This window comes from Pempheris klunzingeri, chromosome 1 (assembly GCF_042242105.1).
Source record: "Pempheris klunzingeri isolate RE-2024b chromosome 1, fPemKlu1.hap1, whole genome shotgun sequence".
In the NCBI taxonomy this organism is placed as follows: domain Eukaryota; kingdom Metazoa; phylum Chordata; class Actinopteri; order Acropomatiformes; family Pempheridae; genus Pempheris; species Pempheris klunzingeri.
Window position 1 is genome coordinate 15968234 of NC_092012.1, and position 23324 is coordinate 15991557.

Consider the following 23324-nt stretch of genomic DNA (forward strand, 5'->3'; position numbering starts at 1 on the left):
CATTGTACTTCATCACATGGATGCAAATGTAAAATCCCAATATGACCACTGAGCCCTGTTAATCTAAAGCATTGACGACTATGTAAAGTGTCTGAGTTTCTAGAAAAGCACTCCATAACTGAAATGTGTTATTTATTATTAACCTATAAATGGAAAGAGCTAGCTACTTTATTATCAATGATATAGCAAATTCTTTGCATTTGACAAATTCATAGCATCTCTTGGTATGAATCCTCAGATTGTTCATCCCTCCAAATAAAAAAATAAGAGACAAAAAAGCCCAAATGAACCTAGCACTCATTTTGAATAGATCAGGCGGTTAAACTCACACCCCCAAACCAAGAAAACAAACTACCATAGTTCAACTAGATTTTTTATTTGACTTTTTATTCGCTTGATCATTTTCTCCAACCCAAAGACAAGAATACACAGCATAAATTGAAAATATCCCATTTAATAGTTTACAACTTCTCATCTTTAATCATTTCATACTTTCAGTCTGACATTCACACTCACCTTGAACTGGGATTCAGTTCGACATGTCAAAACTTGACTGGAAAAATTGAATCTCATGCCTCCACCCTCCCCAAACAAATCAGTTACTATGTTGTTTTACAGTCAGGACAGGCCCGGGGGGGTGGAGGGGGGAGGGTTACAAACAGATTGTGTTTTCAAAATACAATGGATGCTTTTTTTTTTTATTCAATAGGGAAAGTGAACATGGTGGTAATTCAGATGCTCTTCCAAGCCCTTTACACACTGAATTCACCGTAACAAATAATTAAAAAATAAAAATAAAAAAAAATCAACTATCCAATTAATCCAAATGACGGATGTGCACTTTCATCACCCTCTTAAAAACATAAACAGTATTGTGAGTACTATCTGAACAGCTTCCTATTGTACATATTAGTACTGACCCATGAAGGTGGTGTGACAGATTTTATCATTTGAATTTTTCTTGCATTTCAAAAAGAGACTCAGGTCAAGAGTAGAAATGACATTATTTACACTGGTTTTCACATGCAGCTCAGAAGCTGAAAGTTGAAATTGCAGCCAAAAATCATGTCCTATCTAGATAAAAGACATGTCACACACCATCACGCTCAAGCATGATTATTTTCTCTCTGTCTCATACACGCACGCACACACACACGCGCACACACACACACACACACACACACACACACTATAATCACTTCAAACGCTGACCACACCGCTGATGGGCATTTGTTTCAGTTTCTTTTCTTCCTTTTAAGTTACAGTGTCCAAAGCACTTATGTTGGGTTAATTTTCCATTTGTACATTTAAAACTGCATGAATTACGGCATCATTGAAAGAACTGATCAAATGTGATTAACAAGGGTACATACTGGTTGAATAAGACAATACAAACAACACCAACAAAAACATTCAGGAATAGATGTATGAAACTTCCTTTCCCATCCCGTCAGCCTTCCGTTTTGCACAGCTCCCCCTTGTGGCTATTAGCTTGTAGCACAGGCCTTTCCCCAGGTTTCTTTTGTGGCTGTTAAAAGCAGCACTCCATAAACACTAAATATCTAGAAAGATCCTGACAGGAAAAAAAAAAAAAAATCAATCCAATGCCTTCCTTCCTCATATCCTGCCATAATTAACAGCCATGTAACGTTGAAACTGAAAGAGTGAGGGCTCAGATCAAACTGGCGTGTGGTACAGCCCTACCTTTCTATATCGGAGACTACAAAGAGAAAGTGAAAGGTGTGCCACGCAGAGGCAAATCAACACCAGCGATACGGGACGAAAGTAAAGAAAGGAGGCCAAAAGAAAGCCATGTACTGTTCAGACCCAAGGAAGGACACTGCTGTTCCAACATGCATATCTGGAACCGCTTAGCACGAAATAAAACTTTTATCAGCTCTTGTCCAGATAAAATTGACTACTGGCCAAAATTGGGGGAAAAAGAAAAACACAGTGAGGTTAGAAACCTCCACGGGGGACTAATAGTGGTCTTGTTTGTTTGAGATGTGATGCTTTCAGGAAGGTGCTGCATGGCAGACAAAAAGGTAACCTGGCAACCATAAGAGCGAACACAACAAGACCAAGGGGCTTCACTTCTCCAATCAATTTGTAGGTTGAAGAGAGTTTAATAGATGTGAATCGTCAAGAGTGCAGAACACTCAACCACACATAGGGCCAGGAGGAAGAGTTACATCTTGGCAAGAAACCTGCTCCTCTTTGAAGGAGGGCGTGGATACATGAGGCATTTGAGGGGCAGGGAAGCAGATGAAGCAAGATGCCACTTCTGCTGCTGTGCAGCTCTGTGCTTTAGGTTTCTCAGTAGTACAGTACATCATTCAGACATCTGTTAAGACAGATTCAACCCTTATTTCAACATCGGAACCCCAACAAGTAGCCTACAGACTCACCAACTACCTTTGTAAAAGAAGCAAAGATGACACATCCGATCATGAATGAAGTATGAAGAATAGTAAATCAAATGCAGTTCAATTGCATCCTTTTAAGATTCTTTTTTTGTACATATATGCATACAATTATATTTCCTAGCTAATCTTTTAAGTCTTCATGTGGGTTTTATTTAATTTGATCAGCTTTAGTTTGTTTTACAACTATATACAATGTACAGGCAGCAGATCATATATCTTTTACAATGAATGAGTGATGATACAGGGAAGTCTTTATAGGCTGATGCTGACTAGATCTATTTAGACAATATACATTGTGAATAATTGGAATTTTTAGAAAATGGTATCTAAAAAAAGGATGAAAGATAGTACAAGAGACAAAATTGTAAAAGCCCTCAATATGTACAGAAAAAAAGCCAATATAGCATTTGTCAACAACAGAATAAAGGTAAACTGAAATCATTTTCTCCATATACACATATCATAGCTCAAAAATATTTCCAAAGCTAATAGTTTCTCTGATTTGGTCACAGAAGTTAGAAGATAGTGAAGCATAGCGAAAGGAAGAATACAGCCTGATTGAACATCTGAGGATCTCAACACAGCATCGCAGGGGGCTGCTAAGTTTGTTAAGTAATGAGATGTACAAACTACCATTAGTTTCTCTCATGCAGATGCTCCCCCTTGATTGCAATTCATGACTAAACAAAGCTGTCAATCTACTGCAACTGAAAGTTAACAGAAAGAGAGAACATTGTGAGGTATTAAGGTTACTGTCCCCGACAGCATGGTCAGAATTCTGATTTGGAGAAGACGAGAGCCAAGAAATCACACTAACAGCCACCACAGAACAACCCGTCCCAGTACCTCACCAAATGATCCAGACTCACACTAAAATGTTTGTCGACGACGGGGGGGGGGTCTTAGTTATTTTTCGCTTCGGTAGAACATTTATACTTCAAAAACAAAAAAAAAGAAACCTGGATGCCAGCTTATGAAAAGTTTACACCTATTAGCTGCCATAAACTTTGAGATTTGCTTTGTTTTTAGGACTTGTTATTAATCCAACAGGCATTTTTAATGGAAGGTCTGCCACACACTACAGGGAAAGAAACACTGACGATCATGTAGCTATAATTTATGTTTTTGTCAAAACTAAGACAAATAGACAGTGCTGTGGACATCCGGGTAGGCCAGTATTAGTGGATGACTGATTATTACCTAATTATGAGATACAGAAGTGTAAAAGCAAAACCTATTAAATGAAGTGATGCACCAATTTAAATCCATCAGGACCATTTCCCTCAGAATGAAAACATGATCAGCACACAAGCAGACTTACAAACGAAGCTCATACAGAACTTAATAGTTCGGGGGCTTTTATCTAGCTAAGTCAGAAAGGCACATCACTTTGATATCAGGCATAAATAATTAAGTCAAATTACTGCAGAAATAAAACATACTTTCACAAAAATAGTGCCAATAAGATGAGTGTCCTCATCAAAGAGGACAGCCACGAAAAGAAGACGTGAGGGTTGGGAGGAAAGCATTCAGTGCATGTAACTACATTCATAACAAGCTTCATTTACATGTATGTGCATGGTGACTAAGTTCAACTAGGTGAAACAAATCTGAAATGTATCTAAATTGCAAGCTAGACTGTGAAGACAGAGATGCAGAAGAATTTTAAACGCAGATCTCCAACACAAATGCAATCAGCTTATCTTCAGATATATTTCAGGCCTGGATTTAATCATCCATCCTAATGAATGAACCTCCTCGAACTATGCAAAGCAATTAACCGTTGAATTTATTATACAGATCTAAGACTACAGCTACAGATGAGATGGTTTTAGGAGAGCTGTGTGGGGAAATTTGAGCACATTCTTGAAAGTAGCCACAAGTGATCAAACTGGGCATCTTGGATCTGATTATGCTCATCATTGTGACAAAACAAGTGTAGACTACCTCCTATAGAAACATAGGATAAAGAGGCCTACTACCAGAACCAGAAAATCCCCTCCCAGGTGTGATTGGTGATCCTAACAATGCTCAAACATGCTTTAAGCAAATTAATGTAATTCAAAATGAACACAACTCTCTGAAGTTATATCAGAGTCAAAAAGGGCTTATCCAAGAAGTTTATGACCTCACTAAATAGACCTTTCAAAGCTTTTTCTGCTGCCATCATAGGACTGAAGGTTCATGTGAAAAATCTGAATGCAAAGCCAATCATAAATATCAATGGGGCAAAGTGTTTCAACTGCACTTTAGGTTAATTACAAATTAAAATAAAACTATGGTTACTGCAGTGCTCATAGTGGGCAACACTTTTTCTCTACAGCGACTTGAGAGGTAAAGTGTACCACAGTGAATGGTGTGCGTATGTGCTTTCGTGGATGGTAACGGTGCTGGGCGGAGGGTGTATGTGGAAAATAGTACAACTACGCAAAGAGATCATGGAAACCAATTAAGAAAGAAAAGATAAAGTTCATTGATTGATATGTTTTCCCAATTATTCTGGTGATGTCAATAGTCAATAGGGTCTTCGTAACATCTGTATTTTTCTCCTGTGTTAGATGCTCTGCTGCTTCCCATGCAACTTGAGGGCAGCGGACTGCAGTGACGTCACAGGGGGATCCGTTGGAAGAAAGGAGGGAGGTGAAAGGAAAATCGTTTTCATAGTTCCCTTGGTGGGGCTTTTAAGAGCCACAGAAGCAGCTCATCACTGCCAGGACTGAGGGGGGAAGTTATTAACCTCAGCCAGGTCTTGCACAGGCGAGCCTTTGAGGGTGTACGTCAGCTTGATCCTCATTCGTAGCTGTTGCTGAAATTTTGTGAGGATGAGCATGTTTATGAGAGAGGAAATTCTTGTAAACAATTCAAGGCTGCACAGGTCTTAAATGGGTGCCAAGTGTGCTTAAAAGATGCAAACAATACTGATCAAACACATTTTGTTATGGACAAACTCACCTTCTGTGGGTTGAGGACTCTGATGATCTGTGTGACAGTTCCCTGGTTGAGTGCTGGGACAATATTACTGCTAGGGGAGAGGAGCTGCAGCTGGAATGTCTGACAAACAGATAGGGGACACCATGTTAGATTAAATTCAATGATACCCATAGAGAAATTGGGTCTTTACAGCAGAATAAAATAGGGAGCCTCACACTGACTGGGCACTGACCACAAATGATGGCTCTTCAGTTCAAATAACTGAAATATTTTTTAAAGGAACATATATTTCACTCATGTGTTTTCATTGTCTGATCCATCGAGAGATGGTATTGGATCCATTATAGCTGCCAGATCTCCACAACCCATGCCCGTGTGCCTTGGCAAGCAGCATCTTTGGGGTGCCCAATACTGGAGGGCTGTCATCGCTTGCTGAACTTAAACTTAAGCCTCTTTTTCACACAAAGTACCCAGAACCTTTAGTTTGAAAACCTAAAAGGTTCTTTCAGCCCCTTACTGTCTGCATTTCAATCACAGCGGTGGTTGAGCGAGGTAGAGAGTGAGTGAAAACAGGGAGTGATGTTAGTGAGAACGAAAAAGTAAATTAGAGAAATAAAATGTTACCATTTGTTTACAGCGATTATGTTCTAGAGCACAAATAAACACATCCAACCCTCAGCATAACCCTGCGGGAACGTGCTGAATTGACGGATTTTGTGTGAATGTAGCCTGTGGCAAAGGTACATCCTGTCTGCTGTACAGTCTCTGCTCTGTGTGTGTGTGTGTGTGTGTGTGTGTGTGTGTGTGTGTGTGTGTGTGTGTGTGTGTGTGTGTGTGTGTGTGTGTGTGTGTGTGTAGCTGAGACCTGCAGCTCTTTGACACAGACGGTGAGCAGAGGAGACAGATGGAGACAGCAATGTAACCTGGTCACTGTGGGATTATTTTTGTTTGTGTCTACACATTGTTTTTTAGGAAAGTCCTTCTCACTCTGCATTTAAAAAAATGGTGGCTGAAATAAAATGCGAAGAGTATTTATCAGAAGAATCAACTACAAGTATTGACCCTTGTGACAGAAATGCAGGAGCCAGAGTATTCTTTTTTAATGTTTTAAAATTTCCCGTTCAAGTTGATCCATGTGTCCTGTTTAAGCCAACACAATACTATCTATAGTTCAGACTACAAAAAGTTAAGGCATAAATAGATATCATATAGATATGTATAAATAACAGATCTACTTAAGGTACTAGTACAGTACCAAAAGCAATTGGTAATCTGTTACTGATTTAACTCCATCAGTACTGACTGGCTTAAAAATTAGCCATCTTTTAGCCACATTTACATTAATGAAGGTTCTGCATACATGATGTACACATTAGTGACACTGTACATTATTAAATCTGCATCACAAAACCAGTGCAAAACTGTAGGACATTCCCACTGTAACACTACACAGGAAACTCATCAGCAATGAACGCCATTATGCACTGAAAGGTATTGCAATTCAGCCATTTAATATCAGCATCAGATTGATCCTGCTTACCTTTGGTACTGCAGCCTGAAAAACAAACTCTGTCATATCTGCTTCTGTCGAGTTGGAAGCATGGATGGTGATGACTGCGATGTTTGGATTGGGATTAGCTCTCTCAAATGTGAAGTCTATTTTCAGACCATTCTTGTTGTATGCTGTCATAGGAGGAATACCTATATAGGGATTTCAGAGGAGCAAACAATTAGAAGATTTATAGATACAATAAATAACATTTCATGTGTCATGGTAATCCAAGAAAAGAAACACAATGATCAAGTGGTTGAATACGGAAGGATTATATAATCATACACTACTGTATATTTAGGAACGGATGGTCGAAGGGAGCAACAGACTCTCACCTGCAGCTGCAATGTCATTAAACAAGGGCTGTGAGGAGAGGCCATCCAGGAGGAAAGGGGGTTGGGAAGTGGGCACAGAGGGAGCAGGAGCAGGGGCTGGGCCACCTGGAAAGAGGGGACAGCAACACACCAGGGTTTTTGTTCACTTTTTTTTTTATACAACAACCAAAGCATGTTACTGCTAAACAGGAGTAAGCACAGGATGGACATCACGTTCACACTGGTGGCAAACACAGGTTTCTACCAAGTCCTGGCTTTGCTCTAAAGGGGGTTAATAGAGAGCTTTTCACAGAGCGTCCTACCACTTAGTGAGAGGTCACCCAGCAGATCAAGCAGCTCTCCTCCAGCTGAGGCAGGCTTGGTGGGCATCGTGGTCTGGATTACTGGTACCACATCATTACCGCCCAGCAGGTCTAATAAATCATTAGCCTGTGAGGGACAGACAGAACGTAACATAGTAATAACATAATAACACTGCAATTATAAATATTTATCAGTGTATAAAATCAAATTCATCTTGCTTCAACCATTAAAAAAATTCAAAGTCAAATTTTATTTTTATTTTATTTTAGCACAAAAAGTATTCTGTTAACTGTTTAAGTAGTTTCTCAATTGAAGAATGTTGTGTCCTATAATTTCTTCATAATAATAATTAAAAAAAAAATTAAAAATCAAAATTCCCTCACCTGGTTGGCTGGCTGGGCGACAGGTGGTAGATGTTTTGGCTCCACAACAGAAGGCTCCGTCTCCCCATTTGTCTGTACAATCTCTGTGGGGCCATTAGTAGCAGTTTTCTCCATAATGGGCATTCGCTCTAGGAGAGCTGGCCTATAGTCAGGAAACAAGCAAGGCATGAGGAGGGAAACAAAACATGGACCAAACTTAACCACTGGAAGATTGTCCTGAACAACTAATTTGAAGTAGAGTGTGATGCCGTTTCACCTCATGTGGTCGTATTTCTTGAAAAGGGCATTGTACTCCACGGCTCTCTGCTGAAGCTCCACATCGATGCTACTGCCATATATCGAAACCACCTTCTTGATTCGGCTAAAAAACATTTTAAATGTTACAGGTTAGCAAAGGGGAAAAAGTAGTACTAGTTATGGCTAATTAACTTTATCACCTTGGCACTTGGCAGGTGTAAAAGGCCATGACTCACTTAACACTGCTGAAGCGAGTAGACAGCTTCATGATGGCAGTGAGGGAATAACCCCGGGTCACAGGTGTGGACAGGTTGGACACCAGGAGGCCTTCCAGCACATCCAGCACTTCATCCTCAGTCACCTTCATTTAAAAGAAAGAGAAGAAAAACACAACATCTCGTGATCTAGTCTTTCTCTCAGGTTTGAGGTTTGTGCGTGGTGCTGTCTTGAATTTGTGTGTGTGTGTGTGGCTTCTTCCAAATGTACCTGGATGGGCTCCTCCTCCTCACACTGTCCAGATACCAGCAGGTCCCCATACTCTCCTATGCACCAGGACGCCACCTGCACTAGAGGTTGCTACAGAACACAGAGAAAAACACGTCCACTCGTGATGCACTCTTAAGCGAGTCTGAAATACAAACGGTGCATTGCATAATCAAATCTATGACTGTATGCTTCAAAGCCGGAGACGCCAAATCTAATGATGACCCAAACCAGAATGGTTCTGACCTGTGAGATGTCATCCAGCAGTGCTTTGTAGAGTCTCTGTACTGTGTAGGCATGCATCTCCACACTGTTGGTGATGAGCTGGATGAGGTTGGGAACAGAATCGTCTCGCACATAGCTCCCTGCCTTTAAAATGAGCAGAGAAACGCAAATGATCCATAAATATTTCATTGTGGGTTTTCAGTTAAAACTAAAGCAGCGTTTATTGAGAACATCTATTACCAGATTTGATGTGATCATTAGCACTTGGGGTAACGCATGCATTCTAATAAGCTCCAAGAATCTAATCCAATCAGCAATCAAAGATATTGGAGGTACTGTGTGTGTTTTTATACGTACTGTTGTCAGGACTCTCATAATGGTGTCTATGTGCCATCTTTTTGAAGGGGCATACCTAGAACACAACAAATACATTGATTAGTCCTAACAAAAGGACTGAAGAAGAAACATGGACGTGTAACGTTGTCTAAACTCTGAACAACCAGGAGTCAAATGCTGTCAGAAAACAAATGGCATCAACATAGTCTGTCAGACGATGGATCACTCATTTTATCATCATTCAGCATTTCAGTGTTAGTCAGCCCCTGACCGCTGTGCTATCACAAACTTTTGGCTTGATGGTTATGTTGTATACTGTATTCTGTGACACAACAGGTAGATTTTATTCCCTCTTCACAGACATTAATGAAATATAGTCATTTCATGCAAATAAGGTTACTTCTAACAGGTTCTATCAGTATCTGTGCTCTAAGTGCTAAGAAAAATGAAAAGCTTAAAATCTCTTTCACAACCTTGCATATGACAAGGTCACACAGAATGTGCATCAAATTATTACAAAGCAGCTGAGCACAGTTGTGATGTGTAGTGAAGGCAGTGTGCGTCATTGCCATACTTCTCTGCAGCTAGGAAGACTCCTGATGCACAGTCTGCTTTGAATTCTGGGTCGCAGGAGTCCAGGAAGTAGAGCAGCTCTTTCATCATGCCTCTAATGTTGTTGCCATTCACCAGAGCAAAGCTCAGTTCCATTGCACGTCTACACACCAATGAATGAAGTAGAAAAAGGTCAGAAACAACAAGGCTAAATAGTGAGCAAAGCAAATTTGTAGTCAACATAATGTGTGCACTTAAAACACTGTGAATCACCTCTTAATGGACACATCGAGATCTTTTAAACAATCCACAATGGTGCTCCGATGCCTCTGCACTGCATTGTGGTCTGTCTGTACCGTCTTTAGTAGAGATGTCAATGCCACATATCTGGAATAAAGAGTTTAATTAAAATAACTAATAACATTTTGATGACTCAATGCATTAAGGTGCTGCAAGTGAATTTCTTGCCTTATGTTTTTGTCATTGTTGAGAAGGAAGCGACCTAGTATGTTAATGGCCAAGACCTGTAAGATAAAAGGCATTAGTCGAGAAAAAAAAATATTTTCAATATTCATTCCAAGTGTTCCTTTATATTAAATCCACTCACCCTCAGTCCACTTTCAGACTTGATGTCCATTATAGTCAGTACAGTCTCATACAGAATTGCATTGCCTACATTTTTGCTTGTCTCTGTGTTCGTTGCAACCTGTAATTACAAATGCCACACGTTGGTCAAAATAACACTCACTCTTATGGCAAGCTTATGGCAAAAAGCAATGACTACGTTTAATTCTCACCTGTGCCAGAATGTCATTCATTGCTTCACTGGAGTCATCATCACTCTTGCCTAAAATTCGCAGTAGTCTCAATATCCGCACCTAAAGAAAGAGAGAAACAGTCCAGACCTGTCAGTTCACTTGGCAAGTGTGATGTACTTTATTGACCCCCTCGGGTAAATCCTGGTTTCTCTTGCCCCAGTCCTTGCATGCTGCTGGTATGTTTGATTTGCTTCTTCTACTGACTCAACTTAGCCTGCTTTAAGCTGCAGGCGTGCCATTACATGGTTTTTCTGTTTAACTGAACTGTAAAATGTATCCACGCCAAGATAAGGACATTTGAGGCAGCTTTTCTGGCACAGCAGGTTTAAATACTACCTTTTCCTTTGATATTTCTCTCCTAAACTCATAAGCATTGGAAATGAACCATGAGGTTTGAAAAAGAACAGTGACTAAGAGAGCACAGCGATCTGACCATTGCTGCCTGTGGCATCTTACGATATGTTTATGTATATAAATAACTGTATGTGTTATAATAAAAACTAAAACCATCTGTACATGTGTTCTGTGTGTGGAATGAGGGGGGCACAAGCTCCATTTCATTGTACAACCCTTTAGTGTAAAAAGACTATTAGATTACTAATCAAGCACAGTTGATGCTGTACCCACATCACAAGTCTTAATCATTGTTGCTCACAGCACAGAACAAAAGCATCAGACCAAATCGAAATCTGCACTTACAGTACAAGGTGCCTGCATCAAGAAAAAAATGGAGATTTACCTGCAGGAAAGGGTCGCTTATGCCTGACACATCATGCTCAGGAGAGTATCCAGACATGATTAGGTTCTTCAGGATTCTCACCAACTGTGGAACCAGCTACGATAAAAAACAACAAAAGAACAGAAAAGGGCATCACAATATTTTGTGTTGATCTCCCAAATTGTTAACTTTTCTTCTTCAGCATTTACATAACATTGTTTCACATGAATTCTTAAAGCTAGTAATTTCTCAGCGACAGTGGCAGCCAGCCAATCTCATATCAAGCAAAGGGGTTGGGATTTTTATTTATTGAAGTATTGCGGTTGAAAAGTAGGTGGTTAAAGGTGATCGTAAAAAAATACATATAAATATTAGCTTAGTGCATTTGGCTTCGAGAGAAAAGGGAAATATTGCAAACGCGCTTCTGTTACTTCTGAACATGACTATAAACCAGATGCATATTTAAAACTAGAGTTAAATTCAATGGCAATAAAAATTTGAAATATATCAAGATAGGAAACTTATCACAAAGTTAATTTTCTAATCTATGTAGCTTCTATCTGTCAATGCCTTCTAAAATTAGAACCTTAAAAGGAACACTCCAACATTTTGGGAAGCTGTTTGCTGTCATGTCCTGCATTAAATTAGAAGACTGGGTGTTTGCATCCCTTTGCACCAAGTACAGAGATAAGTCTGGGATGTGATTAGCCTAAATAACACAACCTGAGACTGGCAGCGGGGAAACTACTAGTCACTACTAGTTCTTGGAAATTCTTCGATGTAATGGCTTACTCACTAACAAAATACAACTTGTAAATAAAATACAAGAGGTTTGGAGTTGTTAGAAGGCCTATTTTTCATTTCATTATTTACCACTTTTATATTTGTTTGGTCTGCTTCCAGTCTCTCTGTTAGAGAAGACTGAACATGTTCCAGACCAGATCTTCTCCTCTGATGTGGATGTGACGCCAAACAAGCAACCCAAAATGCCAGACTGGGATTTTAAAGAGGCAAAAAAAAACTTTTAACCTTTTAACTCTTGATTTAGCATGACATCCTAGTACTACGTTTGCCAAACTCTCAACTCTTGCTCAACACAGAAAACCACCTCTACAAGTATGCAGTTACTGGCATAACAAGTGGGCTTCCCTCTAACAGTGACACAGATACAGTGGAAAGCATCTGTTCCTGGTGACACCTGTGGCAATCATGTAAAAATACACCCACCCAACTGCTTTTAATTAGACAGTGATCAAATGAGTTGCACATTAATGACAATCACAACAATAGTGATAAATGTATCGGACAAATGGACCAGAAATTATTTCAGTAAATATTCAAAACACTGACGGAGTAATGATCACTGTACAAGTTAAAGAAATTAAAAATATAAATTAAAACACAACATGACATTACTTAACACAAATTTGGTTACGTCTGAGGTGACTGTGAGGAGTGATTACTATTTACAGCATGCACCAGCTATGAGATCAGAATGTACTCTTACCTTCTCATTCTAACACAATGCAGGAATTGTAACAAAGACAAATGACAGAAAAAATATGAGGTAGATGTTAGGGAGGGGAAACTGGAAATCATTCACTTTCAGAGAGCTTAAAATAATGTTTAGATCATGAGCATGAGGGGTGGTGCTTCTGGCACAGTTTTGTTACACCTAGGGAAGGAGAGGTACAGCAGCAGTTGAAATACAAGAGGAAAAGACAGAGGTAGAAGATAAAAGACTGAGACATACTTTGAATGTAGAGCAATCCAAGCCTCAAAAGTTAAACATATTTCTCTGGGTTAACTATACCAAAAGGAAATGTGTACGCAAAGGGAGAATGAAATGTGACATGAGCTTAAGACAAATGCATAAGTAACTACGTTAAGGTCCTTTGGGTAAGAGATTCTATTTGTACCTTTCTGAAGTGGGCCAGCATGTCAGGACTTCTTTCACACATCTCAGTGAGGAGGACAACTGATGTATGGAGAACACCTGGGGGAATAGATGAACTAAAGGTCATCTGTTTTGAAATAATATGTTAACACATTAACATTTTTTTATTTATTTATTTATTTTTTTAAAAACACCAGCTATGTTGGTGGGAGCCATTGTTATAGCTATGTTATATAGTTATAGCTATCTCAATGACAGTTAGTGTATCCTTTGTACGATGCTTGAGGTATACAGTATAGTTAATCTTTCACATTACAAATTAATCTAGCAGGAGCATGTGCTTGTATGACATATGACAAATCATTTTACTAGTGACCTGATCTCAATATTACAAGGGTGGGTATTACTGAGTGACAGCAGTAGAAAGCAGTGGTGTTGAGCTCTGAAGCAAAACAATACATAAATATATCTATACATAAATAACCTAAACGTGTTATAGTTTAACATAATTGGTTAAGGCCAAAACGCAATGAAAGCATCTGATGTGCGCATTTTGAAGTGCACCTATTGTTTTAAATAGCCTAATACACACCAAAAGCAAGTCAAAGTCAAACTGCCTTGATGCCCCTACTCCGACCTTGTTTTGATTTTGGGGTGTCAAATGAGGACGGCCAGAGCTGTATTTTCTGTGGCTGGAGTACGTGTTTCAAGAGAGCTAAAAGGAAGCGTGTTGCTGTGCTTGCTCGGCCTGGTTAGCCCGTGGCAGAGCAGCGATCAAGGTGTCTGGTATGAAAGCAGTCTCCTCCACTTAAACGCTGCTGTGCTGTCAGCCCACTGATCAGTTAGTCCACCATCACCTCCAAATAACCCTCATCGCTCCTTCAGTCTTTAATAAGAAATCAGCTTAACAAAGTTGCCAAGGCAACGAGCCAACACAAACACACAGAGACTAAGAACCTTCGTCCATTGTCCCATGTGTCGCTTTCTCTCCCTCTCGGTTACTTAACCGGTCAACTGTTGTCCTGCTGATTGTGACTCTGAGCAGACGCGATGATCACGGTTGTCTGACCTTCCATTAAGCACACAAACTTGTTTCAAATAGGTAGTAACTATTTCCCAAAATGATGCTGGTTCTGTGGTATTGGGATTTCAAATCTGATGCCTGCAGTGTGCCATTGGAGCATCAAATTTCATTCCGATTTTTGAGTTTCTGATTAAATTCAGAGCCGATTCGTGATTGAATGAATAGAATGGGGGGCACTCAGTCTCTTACGTCAGTATATTATGTGCCAAACCATTTACCTTAGTCCTTGGTCTACTGAAATAACTGGTAATTAAGATAAATGATCTGCAACATTTTCATCTCAAAAAATGAGTGGCCTCCATTCATTAATTTATTAATCAGAAAGCATATTACAGTCACTTGCCTGTATTTGAATATCAAAATTAGGGGAAGTATTCCACTGTGTTATTAACATTATCATCTCCAGCAGTGTAGAGCAGCCTCTCTGCAGCACCATTAGCTCTGGGCAGCAAAAACCTTCGTTGTACAAGACGCTGAGTGGGCGCATCATGTCCTTCACCTCAAAGTTGGTTTAAATTGTTTCATGCAGCAGTGTGTTGGTCAGCTGGTCTTGTTTGTTACTGCTGATCTCTGCTCTGCTCACATTAGTCTCTGAATGCCAGTGTACAAAGTTCACTATATATTTCACATTCTTCTCGAAAAGTTAATTATTTAGTTACTAAACCACAGAATTCTTGCTACCACTGTTTTTTTTTTAAGATGGATTACAAGATAACTCTGGCATGTGAGTGCTGTAGATTTTCTAGGTGCGGCACTGCCCTTGCAGTTGTGTTCTGCCTTTTCTGTTCCATCAACATCATGTTATTAACATTCAGAAAAATGTATTTTGACTTTTATGAATCCATCAATTCAGAATCACAGGAGCTAATGGGAGATAAGAATTCATCCAACATTTCTTTTGATTTTTGATCACTTATTTGCAGCTACAAGTTTGCATTAGCAACTCCTAACAATGCTTTTTGCATACTTTCAACTACAAAATAAATACGAACACGGTCACGTCACACTATCTTCCATTTAGACATTCAGTGGCGTGCACTGCAGGACAATAACTATCTATAAAAACAGCAAATACACGCATTTTCATATTGTCTTATTTGAACCAATCACTATTGCACTGCCACACAATGTCAAAGAAGATCAAATTATTTGAGCATCGAGGCAAGAAATCTTTTTTGTATGACATATTTCCTCTATGTGGGGGACACAAGCCACAGAGTTTGTGACAGACTCATTAATTCCAGTCTCCTCTACAAAGGACACTACAAAAAGCCCATGAGTTGCCCAGCTGTTCTGAGCAAAGCCCTGGACGTGAAAGGAAATAGGACAAAGTCTGCATTTGTGGAGGACAGGCACACTTCCCTATGAGCCAGCAACTGCAATTCTGACAAACTGTTTACACTTACCATGGTTCTTCTCGCTCAGCAGGTTTTTTGTGGCTGGGAGGAACATTTCCATAAGTTCTGGGACCTTTCTGATGACATGAACAGCACACAACGCCGCCTGTCAAAACATAAGACCCTCAATGTACAATTCTTTAACACAATATTTCACTTCAGAGTGATTAGTACCAACTAGTAACTGCTTAGCACACATGTTTACAATTTCATTCATTTTAGATGCTTCATGTATTCATATAAGCATGACAACAATAAGGCTTACTTTTTTCCTCAAGTAGGAGTTGGATGTTTTGAGCAGCTTCTCTACCTCCCCAGCTAGGTCACGACACATTTCTGAGGAACCCATGCAGCCCAAAGTGCACAAGGCCAGACCCTGGACGTATTGTGTGCTGTGATTCAAGTCACTGGGATGGGAGTAGAGAGTGGAATAAGCCATGGAAACACACAAGTATACATACGAGAAACATTGTGCGTGACAGTTCCAGTAGCAATCAAGTAGACTCTGGGGTTCCAAATTGCCATCACGTCATGAATTTCATCTTTAATCAAGAACAAAATATTGCTTACGCACTGCAAAAAAGCAGCATCTCCCGACATGAAATATTAAATATACTTAATGAATGTCTTGCCTCCACTTACTTCTTAATGCAATTTGTCATTAGTAGGTGGACGTCCTGCCTCTCGTCCAACAGCAGCATAGCTCCCAAATAACCTATTCGTTTGTCGGTGAACTTCTGGGACGCAATCAGCTTCAGGCACTCCAGCTGGAAAACAAGTCACCATGTCACAAAATTGTCCAAGGGTATAAGCCTTATAACAATTATGTCATTGGAAATCCAGAGAGCTTCTCCTGTTTTTATTGCCCATACCCAGTCATCCTCCCACGGTCACCAAACATACCTGCCCAAAGTGTGCTGGGTAGCCCAACATGTGCATATAAAGTAGCTTTGCCACATTTCTGCAACGGTATGTATTGTCTTCCTCTCTAAAGGACGAGCGGATAGCAGCACACTCTTTCTGGATCATCTCACGCTCCTCTGCCTGGGTCCGTGCTGTCCGGATAGTCCGGATCAGCTCCCGCAGTCTGATCGGAGCTGGCATTCTCTGGAAAGCATGAAGAAAAGAAACAGGTTGGCACCCATTGCTTTACAGTTGGTACTAAACTAGACCACACGCAAATAGAAAAGCTTCAATTCTAATGAAGAAAAACTGAGGAAAAAAATGAACCTCTTTGAACTGCAGCTTCTTATATCACTTAAACACCTAAATGTCAGCATTTGTTCATGAATATAGGAGCATGTCATTTACTGTGGTTTTAAATCGAGTGAGAAGTATGTTTTTTTTAGAGCTTGTAGAGTCCTACCCTGCTGGCCATTAGAAGAAATGCAGGTTTAAGGTTTTATCTGCTTCACTTTTAAGACCCAGAAGCCATGTCCAAATCTCAGTTTTATCTGTCAATTTAGCACACACTGAGGTATTTGTTTCTTCATTTGACTACATTTACCAACAACACTGACTGGATATTTCCAATTAAACTATCCAGATTACCTTCGAGGTACACAGAAGGGGGGAAATGTCTTATTGTATCTTTTGGCAGACAAACCAATTTTTGAACACCATTAGCAAAGGGTATGATGAATATTTGGCTTAAGGAGGCATATGGATGACTATTCAATTTAGAGCAGCATTTTTTTTAATAGTATTAAAAGTGGAGAGGGAAAGGAGAATGGCAGGTGAAATTACATTCCCTCACAGAGAAGCTTCTGGGAGCACACAAGCTTTAAGCCAGAGGAAGAGGTTTAAATATTTATGAGTACATGCTTAGTTGTGAGAATAAATTCTCTAGTGTTTATATGTATCAAAAAAATAACCGTTTACAAAAACAAACACTGAACAGACATTATGCTTATTTAAAAGCAAGCAACATCAGGTGATGGCACGAACCAAAGCTGTCAGGATTCTGCTGTATTCTATCGTAATATCCAAGAAACTCATTTCTCATAGAATTTAAGATTCTGATAAACTTTTTACACAGTGTTTTTTTTTCTACAAAACAATGCATATCACTTAGGTAGCCTACAAGGTTTTAACAAACTTCAGTTGGTATGAATATCTAGAAAAGAGGAGGGATATGCAACATGTAAAAAACGACATGATAAAAAAATGTATTTTCAAATTTCCAGGGAACAACTCCTACAATCTCCGTAGGACTGTACTGTGGCTTATTTGTTAAATTGACAGATCTATGTGTATCTATATATACAGATCTATCTAAAAGACTGACTGCACGCAACTGCAAGAACAGGGAGAGTAAGCTGATTCCAGTTTTCAGGAGGCTCAACCACGGGTGTTGCTTATTAAATAAAAATATTCAACACAAAAATCTAAATTAGTTGCCTCTGTAAATGTAAATGTTGACATGCTGATTTTCAGGCGATTGGCACACATCTCAAATCAATTTCAAGTCTAATCAAACTGGAAAGTTAGTGATGGTGGCCTCTCTACTTTTAGAAGTACTTCTTCTCCCAACTCACGAACCCTTTATCTAGTAGCCTTCAATACATAATTAAGCTGCTACAGCAACAGAAACGATGCTAATTACTTGTTGAGCAAATCCATTTTGCTCTTGCACACAACCCATGAACAATGCAACTCTTCAAAATGTGAGACTGCATTGATGAGTACTTCATAAAAGGATGTCCACCGAGACCTTAACTGATTAGCTTCCAAAGGTGGTTAGAAGTCACAGTCTGCCCCTGGTTTTAGCATCTATAAGGTAGATGATTAAAGTAATCACAAAACATGTCACACAACCAAATAGATTATGCTTTTTCCCCTATAGAACTACTATACCACAGAAAAGGGGGTTGTCAATTTTGACACAGGCTACCTTAATAATGCTTTTTCATATTTATTCATATTTCGTTTGTAGTTGAGTGAGCAATTCCTCAGGCTGGATTGCTAACCATCAGGGGAATACTTTCAAAGGGGAGATTACATGCTTTCTATTTGCATGCTGATTTTTTCCCGAATGATTTTCAATGGTGCTATACAGGTGGCACTATATGCAGTGTAACACCAGTGACAGCTTACTGATGAGGCTCTGTGAAATGATTCACAAATAAAACTGTGTCATAAGCATTTGTCTTATCTAGCAATGTTGTTGTTGTTCTCTATAAAGTCCAGCCATTTGACTTATGGACATCTTACCATGGTCTTACCATTGCCAGTGCACCTTACATGTAAAATCAACTGCAGCTCCTGGTCCCACATGATACCAACTCAAATTGCATGCGCATTTATAAATCAAGGTGACTATAAAGAATGAACTTTATAGTAAACCAACATGTTACATACACACCAAATTTGTGTAAGAGACACTTACTCATCCTTTCAAACCAGCATACTGTGGAGGCTGCAGTATTTTCACTTAAGTGACCATTGAGCAAAATCTCCCCACCTTTTCATATCATTTACTATCGCTGACAAGATCAAATGAAATTCTTTGGAACTGTGCCAGTCTACTGAGAGAAATAAAGATCCAGACATAGGGGGAATGAGGGCATCCTTTGTTGCATAAGGTGGTGGTTTGTAGAGAATCTAAGAATTCACTGTGATCAAAGGAGAATGGGGACGGCAGTCAGGCAAGGCCATGCTTTAATAAAGGCAGAAAGCTACGGTCTGTCTTAACACCATTTAAATTACCCGAGCTGAATGGCCCTAGTGTTGGGCTCAATAAATCATGACTCCCTGTCTCTTGTTGTGCTTATAATAGTATGTACACTTTTAAGAAGGTACATCCAGCATCTGCCGACAGCTGATTACATTACTGTAACTCATTCTTGTGGTACAACAGCACATTCTTCTACAATCAAAACACAACATATTACCTATATATAATAACTGCCATGGCTTTTTGTTGTTGATACAATTTCTGGGAAATGAAATAGTGCCATTAGTTTTAAGACAAAACTCAGAAACATGGGTTGAGTTCATTGTAGGTGGATTAGAAAGACCACAGGATGGGGAGCCTTGAGCTTATTCAATAGCTGGGCAGCAACAGCCTGGGGTCCACCCACCAAGGTCAGCTTTACTCAACCTTACAACAAAGACAAAAAGGGCACTGTTCTGCTATATAGCCATTTTACACATTAAGGTGGGTACGACACAGCACAGATGAGTCACTAAAGCCAATACAGGTTTTGTCGCACAAAATGGCTCAGTGCACTTGGTGATATCTGGCCAAAGTGTGACGATGGCAAAAGATGCACATCCACACCCTGCGTTGAGGGAAAAAAATAACAGAAAAATGCAAAGTGTGTCACAAAAGGAAAGAGCAGAACACACCAAGACAAAACAACAGTTTCGTAGGCATCTAACTTTTAGCATGGCATCTCAGAGTAGCCCTAAGACCTCTACATTTCTTTAAACCATGAACAACCTGGCTAACACTCTGGGTCGTGAAGTCATTAAAACATCTTTCCTATACTCTACTATACAGTGTACTTTGCATGTACTGCGAGATGCTCATAACAAGCTTTTCTCTCATGAGATTTGGACAGCCAGCCTAGATTCCCTTTCAGAGCCTGACAACCAGCAACAAGCAAAAAGCAGGCCACACCTCCTGTTACCACAGGGAAAAGTCAACCTGTCGGGTCTGAGACATTATACTAAAAGTACTAAGAGACAAAATACAGTTTTAAATGGTTTTACATTAATTATTGAAAACTTCATAGTTTGATCTTGAAAAGCACATATGTAATATCAACTCCTACTTTCTTTGCTGTGAAAGAGTTGCACTGATAAACAAGACAAAAAGACGATCAGACAAATATAAAGAGACACCACCGGGGAGAAGCATTTTCCCTACTCAATTTGCCAGGCTGTTGTAACCTGCCTTTACTTTCTATATTTTTTCTCTATGCTCAGCAATGCACTCAGATGATGTACATGAAATTCTATCAGACCACCCTTTTCCTTCTGATATCACCAAGGCTAAGTGATCAGCTCAACATGGCATTAAATAATTGATAATTCCACATATACACAGCGAAGAGCAAACATGCAAGAGTAAAAATTAAATCAAATCAATATTGTTTCAGCTTGTACATGTTTTATATGTATACCCTCCGTGATACATGCAGTCAAATGTTGGGTGCTGCACCTTTGTAGAGGATATGAAACATATTTGATAGTCAAAACAGTATGACCAGTGTTACGCATGATATATACAATTCATTGAGAGTTAATCCTACCCTTATGGTTTTTCATATTTTTTAATTTATCACTTCTTCTTTTCAAACATCTGTGATAGTACAGAATGATCGATTAAAATAGTCTGCTAGACTGTTACACTGTTGTGCAAACTTAAGTTTGTTTGTGGATACCACACTGTTTACAGCCACCCTACCCTCCTCCTCCTGCTAAGGTCCACTAGCACATAATACACTGTTAAATGTATGTACCACTTGAAGTACATATGAAAAGCCTGGTGGTCAGTAGAGAGCGGAGAGCCATTACTGAGTTAAATTCTAACTATTTGGCAATCATGAGAACTAAAAGTTGAACCTATAGGAGGTTGTGTAGAGTCAGATCTCAAAGCAAAAATCGATGGCAGCATCATGGAGTTCCAATGAAGAACTAGTTGTGTGGAAACCTTTGCCTCAGCCATCTTCATCCTTTCTCTATTCCAAAGCACTAGTTGTTGCTTCCAAGATGTAGGCTCAGTTAACTTGTACAAATAGTTTTTTATTTGGCTATGCTAGATCGCACACTAGCCTACAGGCAAAGCTCACAAAGCAACCAACAATGAAGCTGAAAAACAACTACTAATGGTAACTCCTTTCGCCATCACTGACTTTTTGAGGCTGCTGTTACTGTGAGGGATTAAACACTAAATGAAGGACCTGTGAAATAAATAATCAGCTATCCTGCATGTCAAATGTGTTACCAAGACATCAGTGTTGCTAACTATTCATGACTGGCAACCTAACAAAGTGGAGATACTGAAATGCAAAGTCAAAAGGGAGTATAACTGCAAACATATCAAATAACGCAAAGTACTCTCCTGATGTTAAAATACCAAAATTGCGACAAACTCTGGAACTACCCTGGGAGACTGAATTGTAGACTCAGTCACAACATCCACTATGATTTTGTTGCTCTATTGTGCAATTAGTAACTGCTATCTCTGTTGTAAAATAAAGCTCCACTTAATACTGAAGTAAATATATTGCCATGAAGTTAGTCAGCAGGTCACTGTTAGGGTTATTACTGTTTGTTTCAAGCATAACCTTATCAAGCCATTCTGTTGTCATACTGAATTATTTAACATCAAAAGAGACTATTTTTGATTATGTTATCTCCTGGATATCTGTGTGTAACAGTGGTTGTTAACCAGTTAACTAGTTGGTGCAATAAGATGGCACTTCCTTAATATTTCACAGCTGTCAAACAGGAATGTGATAGAGTGGCACAGGAATCACTCATGCCGCACGTCACTCTTATTTGCTCACTTCCTACTTAAAGCTGACTTCCTTAACGTTAACCCCCAACTTGTTTGATGAAAACTGGTCTTTCTCAAATGACAAATCCGCATTATTGAAAATGCGGTTATCTTAATGTTGCCTTCTTGATTAAGACTTGGTCAACACCAAGAGACTAACTTATAGAAGTAGAGCAAAAAGGAGTCCACGTCCTTAACACACTAAGCTAGCTGTCGTTAGCTTCCCGGGTAACCAAATGCAACATTGACGTGTAGATGAAATGTTTACAATTTGTTGAAGGTTTGCAAAGTCTGATGTCATTTCTACACTCTGAGTCAAACGCTTAATGTTGACTACTACTCAGCTAATGCAACTCACACTAAGCGAAAGTGAGCTAACAACAAGCTAACACACTAATATTTTCAGTGAAAGGACATCATAGTAAGTTGACACTAAGGCAGTGGCTTCACCTTGGCGGACATTATTTCGTTAGATGAAGGTTTGAATCTACAGCATTAGACTATATTGTCGAACTGAAAGGAGAGGCCATTACAGGGGCATGACACCTGAATCTGTTGGCCGACTGATCGGGACATGATGCAGTTTAGGCCTTCTTAAAGCATTTGGATTATCAAGCTAGCGAGTCCTGTGTGCCGTTAGCTCGCTACCTGACCACTCGTTAGTTTCTTCATTACCTGCCATCTGGACTAAAAGGCAGATGTATAGTGTGGAAGCTAGCTGGAAAGATATAAAACCTAAATTTGGCACTGCGTGTTGTCACAATGATTATAAGTTAGTGGACAACCACACACAACAAATAACTATTGAGCTCCACATCCCTAGCCCAGCAGGTAGTTAGCAAGGCTACGGCTACAAGGCTATGCTATCCATGCTAGCTAACTTAGCTGCTGACAGGCACAACCCCGGTGCACTGAGGGCTGCGACTTCCTATGCAGTGCTACAGTGAGAGTTGTCAACGTAGACACAAACAAACCACTGACGACTACTCACGCGTAAAGCCATTTTCATACATTTCTGTCGACATATTATTCTTGGAATATACTTACTAGCCGTAATGATGCCAGAAAATGACTGGAATCGTCTCTATTAGCAATGGAGGGAGGAACACACTAGACATGCAAAATGGTGGCTACTCCAG

The 23324-nt window shown here is 39.6% G+C and overlaps 1 protein-coding gene across 1 annotated transcript; it reads right to left on the bottom strand.

The window, feature by feature from the left end:
• Positions 1-366: 366 nt before the first annotated feature.
• ap1g1 (adaptor related protein complex 1 subunit gamma 1) lies at positions 367-23324 on the bottom strand. Its single transcript, XM_070843059.1, has 23 exons — positions 23233-23324; positions 16581-16784; positions 16320-16444; positions 15943-16084; positions 15687-15783; positions 13219-13295; positions 11321-11416; positions 10561-10641; positions 10371-10469; positions 10232-10287; positions 10037-10150; positions 9786-9926; positions 9233-9287; positions 8897-9019; positions 8654-8743; positions 8404-8528; positions 8187-8291; positions 7931-8072; positions 7547-7673; positions 7245-7349; positions 6898-7058; positions 5379-5477; positions 367-5232 (listed from the first exon to the last, which is right to left on the bottom strand). Exons 2-23 carry the CDS (start codon positions 16779-16781, stop codon positions 5131-5133), a joined length of 2463 nt encoding a protein of 820 aa, XP_070699160.1. The 5' UTR covers positions 16782-16784; positions 23233-23324; the 3' UTR covers positions 367-5130.